Below are 9,910 nucleotides of genomic sequence, written 5' to 3' on the forward strand. Positions count from 1 at the left end.
ATGAGGTCAATATACTTTTTACATAACCTCCACAGTTAACTGTGAACATGCTGGTATTTCATCCTTCTCCAAATAGAAACTAGAACTGTCAGATCAAAATAATTCAATATAATCATCCCACCCAGTGGTAGAAAGTATAATCTAATCTAAGTACTATAGTTCACACACACACACACACACACACACACACAATTTACTTCACTTAAATATTTCCATTTGAAGGTACTTTTTATTTCTACTCCTCTATGTTTTGGAGAGAAATATTCTTACTGAACAGCATTTTTTGACAGCTGTAGTTTTTCAGATTAAAATTTAAAATAATAAGACACATAATATGCTTTTAAAACACTTCATTCTTGAAGATCAAAACAGTGGTTCCCAACCTTTCCTCAAAAGTCAGGATCAGAATATTTTTTGATTTGTATTTGTGTTTTTTGCTAATTGTACGTAAGTAAAAAAAACTGACCTCACCAAAGAAAAGTGACAAAAAAAATCAGTCTGCATTGTGGATCAATGTTAAAGCCTGTTATTCATTGCAAACATTTATTACATTTTTTTTATGATGCAAACAACAGCAAGTCCCACCCTTGTTGGAACAGCTCATCACGTAGTCATGAGGGAATGAAAGAGACACAAAGGGACAGGGACAGAAAAAGTGTGTATTACGCGCAATTCCATTGTTTCCTTTAAAAAAAAACATGACAATCAGCTCTCATTGTAAATTTTGGCATCTTCTTCCCTCCTGTTGTACTCTCTGGAATAATAATCATTAAAAATCAAAAGAACAAGGCATGCATAATAGTTTCTGGTAATGCACATAGATCAAAGGATACCATTTATAAATACAAAATCCATGTACGATGTTCGTGTACATTTCATATATACATGGTCCCTTTCTTAGAGGTGTCATAGGTCTATCTACCTGTTCCCACTATGGGATTGTGTCCACTGTTATCTACACTTGGTCACTAGATTCACCTTGTAAAAAGGTCTGCGCTGCAAAATACATCTGTAGGATGAACTATTAATATCGATGACTACTAGATGTTACCAACCATCGGTTTATTCCTCCCCTCATCTCTTACTGCATGTTATTATCAAGCTATTTACTCAAAGCTTCGTTTACTTAAATAGTTTTCTTTGCATCAACTGACCATTGTGCTATCTACACGATTCCATCAAACTTCGCCAGGGTTATAGCAAGTATTATTTTCTATTAAAATTCTCCTCCCATTGCTTTACTACCACCCCATGCTTCTCTTTAAAAAAGGGAGCCCACAGTTTACTTAGATCCATTCAATGCTACTGTGCCCACAAGATAGAAGTCTGGAACAAAGTATTTTAACTTCCAAGTAACCTAAATAAATGGATCACTAAGATAAATGCACTGGTCCATTTTAATAAATGAGTGAAACAGCCACACGTCTATAGTGAGGGCTGTATGCGTGGCCACACATTTTATTTATTGAAATTATGTAGAAAAAAAAAAAAGGAAAAACAAAAAAAAAAAAAAACTGGACTAACCAAAACGCAGTGATTAAATACAATGTTGAATGAATGTCGTTACTGTTAAAAAAAAGTGTACTGCAATGTATACAACTAAGTTGCTCTCTGTCATTGCTCAAAATGAGATGCAGAGGGGGAAGAGGCGCCGGGAAATTCTGATACATGTACAGATTTACAGTTATAATGCATCTATCATTACACTCAACAGATGGCAGGAGGGGAGGGAGAGAGGGCAGCAAACAACAGACACAATATAGAAAAGACTCATCCGTTTGAATTTGAACACCCTTTGCTGTGGAACCAATGCTATGGTACTCTCTTAGAAAAAGAAAGAGAGATAGAAATTAGTGAGTGTGTGTGTCTGTCTGTGTGTGTGTGTGTGTGTGCGCGCGTACAGGTATGAATGCTGTAAGTGCGGAACCAAATGTTCGACCAATAAAAGTCTATTGGGATCAAGTTGTACTGGTTTCTCTGAAGGTGGAGGCAGACTTGTTTAACCAAACATGGGGCTGAGTATGATGGTACTGGTGGCAACGGTGGGCGTCTTCAGTGGTTGGGTCTAGCGCCCCCCTGATGGTGGTGGTGGTGGTATATTACGGCAGCTTGGCTTTTTTAGTCGATGTACTGGGAGAGCCAGCGGAAGCCCTCACCGTAGCCCTGCCTCTTCAACACACTGCACATGAACACCTCCAGTGGTCTTGTGTTCAGCTCCTTCATGGGAATGTTACCCTGATAGGAAAGCAAGGAAAAAGTCACACTAAACCCACTTTTCAAAATTAGATTGCAAATGAATGTCATCAACTGATTCTGTGTAACACGCTGATTTTCTTTATTGCACAGAAAATTAAGTAATCCTGTCCTCTTAACAAAACAAGTAAAAGCAGAGATCAGCTCTTGTGGCACACTAAGTTGTTATGTAAAATGGGTGTTAAATACCTATTTAACAGAAGGTAACTCTTACAGGAAAAATCTCTATCCAGCAAACTAAAACTTTACATTTAATATTTTTATAATCCACCAGCACTGCAGGGACTTGAGTCTATTTAGACACCATAACAGAATCAGCATTAGTGTATTGTGGTGGAGACTCATCTTCCTGTAGTCTGCCTTTGGCTCTTCATGCAGTCTTTTCTTTGGTCTTGTTTCTGGTAATGACTTGACATGGTATTTGTTTTGTACATTTGCCTGACTTAGAATTATAAGGAGGATATGTCTAAAAAAGTGTATAATGTACTGTCCTGATACATAGCTGTTGTGTCTTCTTACCTTTCCTGTCGTCTGTCCATACAATCCAAATATTTCCCTCAGCCTCTCCTCACTGATGGCTTCTGATCTGTCGATCTTGTTGCCCAGGATCAAGATAGGCACATTTCCAATGGTCTCGTCTGTCATTAATGCCTAGGAGGGTAGACAATGTATTACTACTTGGTTTTCATTTTTATCCTCAAGACGATAAAAGGAAAAAAATCTGCCCTCAGATACTATGTTACACATCAACCTGTGATGTTTGAATGACATTTAGTGTTTTCTAATTCCCTAAATTTCACAACAATAACACTGTGGTTATCCCTGAGAACTGAAAGAAGTGGATGAGTCTGTAAATGGTAAAGAGCCATCACATGGCCAGATTATTAGTAAAAAACTAACTCAGACAGGAAATGAAACAATGCTTTGATGAGTTTCTCTCACTTATTGCTATCAGACAGTGCATTGTATTTCATCAGCTATTGTGACAGCAGAAATTCATATCTTTGCCTCATGTGCAATGGATTGCTCTTTCTACAGTTACTAAACATTTGTGCTAAAAGGTGACTTGCTTCATTTCTGAGGGATGTTTCTATGTTGTTTATAGATACAAGAATCAGTTTGATTATTTCTTAATTTCTTTTGCTTAATGTGCAACATTAAATAGTTATTACAAGTTTTACTAACTTTCTAAGTAAAGGCTGTTTGAATACTGCATCAGGACTGCAAAGTTAAAATACTAACAGCATCAGCAAAACAAAAAAAGCCACAGATTAAAAAGAAATCACAATATAAAATATTAATATTATAACAGCTAACCTACCACTATCTCAAATTTGCTGATGCCATAAACACCAGCAAACAAATACTTGACCAAAAGTGTGTAATCTTTTAATGTAGTTTAGGGGACATCTGAATCCTGTCAAAAGTACTGCAAGTACTACAGTGTGATGGCAGCAGGTACTTACGTCAAGTTCTGCTTTTGATTCACCCAATCTCATGTGGTCTGCACAATCCACAAGGAAGACAATGCCATTAATAGCAGGGAGGTAGTTTTTCCACACTCTGCGGGCTGTGTAAAATGATGCACAAACACACACAAAAATAAACATGAGTTTGACAGTGGTATATTATTGGCCTTATATTAGCAAGTATTGGTTAGAGCGAATTTCCTTTATGTACTGCAGAAATTGCATGATGCTTTTTTCCTCATGGAGGTTAGGTATGTTGCTTGAAGGAAAACTGCTTAAATCACAATTATTTTATTTCCAGATCATATCTGATGTGAAAAAATGGTATCAGATCTTCACTAACACACAACCAACAAAACCTCAATACATTAGTATACAAACCACACACACACACACACCTTGTGCGTGGCCTCCAAGGTCAAAAGTGGTGAAGGTCATGCCAGCAATCGTCAACTCTTCCGAGGCTGGAGGAAAGGAAATAATCAACAAATCAGAACAATGCTGCACCTTAAAAGTCACTGACACACAATAGTTTAGTGTATTCACACATGTAAAGAATGAATGAATATGTCAACAAAATGCCCATTCAACAGGACTGTTTGAAAATGTTAATTTAAAAATGGATAACAAATGTCTGAGTATAATCAGAATGACTTATTTTTTTAATTTATTTTTTATTTTTTGCACGGATGGCTTTCAATACATAGCTGAGTGAGCATCTGTGGATGTGCATGTGAGAGAGCGAGAGTAGCACCAACTCACTTGGATGTAAAGTTGGCACATGCTGTCCCAATCTGTCATCTTTGAGCATGTGCAGTAGTGTCGTTTTGCCAGCATTGTCCAGGCCAAGAAATACTAACTTGCCGGATTTCTTGTACAGTCCTGAAACAAAGCCAGAAGCATTTTAGAACACAACCCTGGACACTAGAAATCTTTTTAGATGGGCAGCATCATAATATGCAATGCTAAGTCTTTGGAAAGCACACACATAAGAAAACCTCACATTTCATTCTGATGGTCTGTCATGGCTTAACAACTTTTCTTTTAAGAATGTTTTAAAAACAAAGCATAAATGTGACAGTTGACTTGCCAAGCTGAGACTTGTCTCAGGCATGTACCAGATATTCAGGTCACACATATAAATACCATCCTTGATGCACAATGAAAACAATGGCTTGAGTCCACCTACTGATTTTGCCAAATGTAAAATTGAGCCCTCCTTGCTCAAGTTCAGGTACAGTTCAAAGTTTCTGCCAGAAAAGTTGTTAGGCCCTGTGGTCAAACCAACAGAGCAGTTTCTGCTGTGGTGAAGTTGTAAAAATGAAGTAGAGGTTGATTTGTTTTCCTATGAAGGAATGACATTCAGTCACACCGATAAAACTCACTATCTGTCACAGTAAAACCACCTTAAATTTAAGTTCTCACAGATGGGTGTACTGTCTGCCTGAATACAACAAAGGTGCAACTAAGGTCACTCCTTCCTAAACTTTGCTGACCAGATTACAAGGCTCAGAGTTCACCACGCTGAGTCAGCATAGAGATATGCAGTGGATTTGTGAAATTTCTATCTGACTCAGCTCAAATAGATGTCATTATTACTCATAACAGCACTATACAACCTGTCTGACAGGGAGAACAGGAATGACTGCTTCACGGGAGCAGCTCTGACACAGAAACTAGAACAGCATACACTGGGGAGAAGAGCAGCTGGTACACATAACAAGAGTTTCCAGCAGATATGAAATGGACACTGTTATCACACACAAATTCAATAAGCTGGGGTGAAAAATCATGTTATGTTTCCTCTACATGCTTTTCATGACATATACCATTTGGTAGATACTTTTAGCTGAGCCACTTTACAGGAACATAGGATGCATGTATGGCCCTGATGGGAACCAACCCCATGAGCCATCTTCTGTTAGTGCTATAACCAAGGAGCTATAAAAAGCCCATTCAAGATACAGAAGCATTTAAAGAATAGCGGCCACTGATGATGGTGATTCATTCATTTCTTACCACATGGACTGCTTTAGAAACTGATCAGTGTAAAAAGGGCCTTGTGATATAGGGCTTAACTGAGGGGGCAAAATTGCTGAAAATGTTTTATTACATAAAGTTTTGTATTGTAGCTGTTAAGGAGTGGCGCCTGCTGAAGCATCACAGTATTTGTGTTTCAAATTTGTGTCTGCAGGCACAGAGTGAACAAACACTTAAAGAGAGACTTCTTTTTCTTCCTATCACTCTCTCTCCCACAACTGAAATGGATTTCTAGGAACGAAGCCTACTATTGTCTTAGCCCTGCCCTCCTGAGGAGTGAGGTGTAAAACTGACCAGTAGTTGTAACGATTTACGTTCTCCTTGTGATCTCTGATGCCATTAATAGGACTATACTCACACTCTCAAATTACCAACTCTGTTTACCGAGTTACTTAACTGTGAACACCATTTTTATTAATGACTTAAATACTCAAGTAGTCAAAATTGTCAGCAGCAATAGTTTTAAGGTCTTCAACTCTGAATTTCTGTTTCCCTTAAATTAATGTGTCTGATCACCAGTACTCACCTAAAAACTGTAGTACGCTATTGAAACCGTTATAAATCCAATCGAATAGGAATGACATATCCGGAGCTGTTGAATCCTGAAAAACAACAAATGGGAAAAAAACATAGGTAAGAAGACATGAACACACACAGAAAGAGCAAAAAAAAAACTGGGACATGTTATATTAGCTGTGACATCCATCATTAGCCTACACAACAAGTTGTCTAATGTTGGTACCTTAACCCATCACACCCCCAAGTTATTTCTCAATAAGTTGATATGTTTTCTTTGTTTTTGTATGCAGGTTGTCAGTGACTTTATACATTGTGTCTGTTCCCATGGACATAGTATACTACACAATGTACATTGAGAAATGAGTATGAGTGTCAGCACTAAACTGTTCTGGCAGGAAACTTTGGGGGTGATTTGGACAGTCTCTCTCTTTAAGCCCAGCATGAACAAATTATGTATTAATTACTATTTTTGACAAGAGACAATATCAGTAAATATTTTAGTGGGAGAAAAATAGAAAAATGATGATGTGGTGATTTTTTTCCTGGATCTTAAGCATGTTCCCTTAAATCAGGAGAATATGACTTGGAGACCAGAGCATCAGCAGTGTTTCATTTGTAATGTGTTTATAAAGGTGACACATTTTACCTTTATAAAACAATTGCAGCTCCCTATATTGTTGAACTAAATTATATCTTAATATCTACATTGATTACAGGCCCAGAACTTATGTGGGAAAGTACCTGAAAACAACAACAAATGAACAGAACACAAATAAAATCAGACAGGAGACAGAGAGTAAGATCAATAAGAACCAATCAGGACTTCTCACCGCAATCCTCACTGAAGTGACGGCACTCACTCTATGAATATGAAGCCTGCCTCAACCTATCAGACTGCTATTTGCAACTGGTGATAAGAGCAGTGACTGTCTTTCTACAGCCAATGATAAGCTTGTTCCAGCAGGAGTCTTTGGACAGGAGGACAGAAGATTCAGATCACTGATCACATACCATCTGACAGCAACTCAACCGGAAACATGAGTGTTTTGCTCAGTACAAGCCATCTGCAAGGGCTTTGGAAATCAAGCCTAGTCTTAGCCTTTGAAGATAAGCTAGCCAGAATGTATTTTAATCAAAACAAAATGGATCTGAGCTAAGGCAAGCTGTAACTGTGTGAAATCAACAGCTCACTGACTTGCTACATGTAACAGCTTGTTATTTATTCGTAAGAAAAGCTGTTTACTTCTCCATTTGTCGTTCTAGTTCACACAAGCTACTTTTTTTCCCTCTTTTAAATGACATGTGATCAATGCTTCAGCAAGTGTTGTGGTAATGAAAATCTGAGAAAAAAGAGCAGGAAAAACAAACAAACTTCCTAACTCTATAACTAAAGGGGAAGCTTGTGGTTACATTAAAGTTTTCCCCCCATGAAACCATGATATTTCATCCACTGAAGACACACACAGACAAACACACATTTTACCAAATTCATCTCATTTTCTCAGTGACAGTTACAGAGACTTTAGAACAAGGTAATCTGGTGCTGACCTCTAGCCCTAGTTATGTAATGTGCAAACAACTCCAGGGCTAAAGTATAAGGTAGCCAAAGTTCAAGACCATGCAAATACAGCTGAACTACACATCAGTTGCTGCTATGCTCCAGTCCCATATGCTTCCACTCCCGCCCCCACTGGCTGCTATGACACTGTGGGTTGGTATTACAGTCTGATGCTCCCGCATGTGGCGTTATGCAGCTGTAAGTGTGAAATAGTTTGTTAACTGACAACAAGCAAAGGCAATCATGGGTCAATATATTAATGTGAGTTTAAAACAAGTCCGACCAACCACATTAAAGTAAGAATGCAACTAATGATAATTATCTTATCAATTAATCTGCCTGTTATTTTCTCAGTTAACTTATTAATTGTTTATTCTTAAAGCATCCAGAGTCAGTGAAAATTGCCCACTACAATGTCGTAGAGCACACACTGATGACATTAAATGTCTTCTTTTTCCAACCAACAGTCCAAAATCAAAAAATAGTTGATAATATAACACATTTCTCTAACATAAGACCAAGAAGCAGCAGATACTCTCAATTGAGAAGCTGAAACCAGAGAATGTTACGCATTTTAGCTTGAAAACTGATTTGAAATGATCAAAATAGTACCCAATTAAAATGGTGATAACAAGGTGCAACAAAAATTGCTGGTTGCCATGTTAAGATTGCTGGAGATGTGCAGGAAGAATTCGGTTAGAAAAGCCCTCAGAGATAAATTCAGCTTTACTCTGGCATTTGTTATTAATAACAGTCATCCAGTGATTTAATGAGCACAGTTTCAAATTGTGTACTTAATCAAAATCACCAGGCTACACGTGTTGACAGTTTGCCCTTATTACTATCCACCTTCTGAACTATTTCTGTAGTATCTAAGTACCAAATGTTAATGTTTCCTCACACTCAGATAATAAGGGATACATGAACATGTTACTTGTATAAACATAACAGCACTACTTTAGAAATTTCTTTACGATCACAAATTATGATGTAGGACACATGTTCTCCCTTGAGAAGACATTGTCTCTATTAACTCCCATCTTCTCAGGCTCTCTCAAGCAGGCGATGTTATTTCACACAGATCCCATGAGAAAATTGTGAGTCCATAACACACTGAGCGCAGTTTGACTCGGCTGTCAAACCAGTTATCATATCCACTGTCAACGTAGCAGTTAGCTAACCCCTACCTTAATGGCTAACGTTACATGGATGATTCATCTCTAACAGGTTACGCGTTAGCAAAAAAACTAAAATGGCCAACATATCAGAGTAACGACAAGTCAAAGGAAAGTTAGACATATACGTTCAGTCTAATATTATACAGCTTGGGTGAGGCCGGCTAACAGGCTGGCTAGCAGGAAACCACTAGATACGTGTCATATTCTGTAAGAGGCGACGTTGCATCGAGAAGGTACTGGTTACGTTAGCTACTTAGCAGTTAGCAAGATAAATACTTCACCGACGTACTAACAACATCAGAAACCAAATAGTACGGCCATTTTCCTTCTGGCAACAAATATGGATGTTAAAATAATTAAAGCAGCGACTCGACTCCGGTTTAAATCCAACTAGATGGTCTTTGATAATAAACGAGTTAGCCAACTTGGTGTTAGCAATGCTAACGTAGCATCGTTAGCAGCCGGGATAATTTTCTAGCCGAGATGCCGACCGCTCACATAAGATTTTTTCTGACCACGGGGGAGAAAATGTATTTAAAAACTTACCCGTTACTCAGGTGTAGATTAATTTAACGAGTGTGTTCGCTCTTATACACATGTAAATTGGTCTCCCGGTCAAAAAAGAGAGCCTGCGAGATGCCAGGTCTTCCTCTCCTTTTTCGTGTTTTGTTACTGAGCCACGACACTGCAATGGCTGTCCAACAACTCCCCAAAACTCTGCCCAGCCGCTTCCTGTTTATGTTTCACAATATTCTTTCCGACTGGAGAACTGAAATTCACCAACTCCTTAATTTATAAGTAGCATACACATATTTCACTGGGTTTTTTACCATGTAATATTTTATGAAGGCACATGCGCCTCGTTTATAGATCCAACAAAAAACACTAATTGA

The 9,910-nt window shown here is 38.0% G+C and overlaps 1 protein-coding gene across 1 annotated transcript; it reads right to left on the reverse strand.

Moving 5' to 3' along the window:
* Nucleotides 1-510: 510 nt before the first annotated feature.
* Nucleotides 511-9,743, reverse strand: sar1b (secretion associated, Ras related GTPase 1B). Its single transcript, XM_071461113.1, has 7 exons — nucleotides 9,564-9,743; nucleotides 6,289-6,364; nucleotides 4,485-4,604; nucleotides 4,121-4,186; nucleotides 3,720-3,823; nucleotides 2,773-2,904; nucleotides 511-2,235 (listed from the first exon to the last, which is right to left on the reverse strand). The coding sequence occupies exons 2-7, from the start codon at nucleotides 6,344-6,346 to the stop codon at nucleotides 2,119-2,121; spliced, it is 597 nt and encodes a 198-aa protein (XP_071317214.1). The 5' UTR covers nucleotides 6,347-6,364; nucleotides 9,564-9,743; the 3' UTR covers nucleotides 511-2,118.
* Nucleotides 9,744-9,910: the final 167 nt, after the last annotated feature.

This window comes from Trachinotus anak, unplaced genomic scaffold, assembly GCF_046630095.1.
Source record: "Trachinotus anak isolate AG129_WGS33_773 ecotype Australia unplaced genomic scaffold, CSIRO_AGI_Tana_v1 ptg000024l, whole genome shotgun sequence".
NCBI lineage: Eukaryota > Metazoa > Chordata > Actinopteri > Carangiformes > Carangidae > Trachinotus > Trachinotus anak.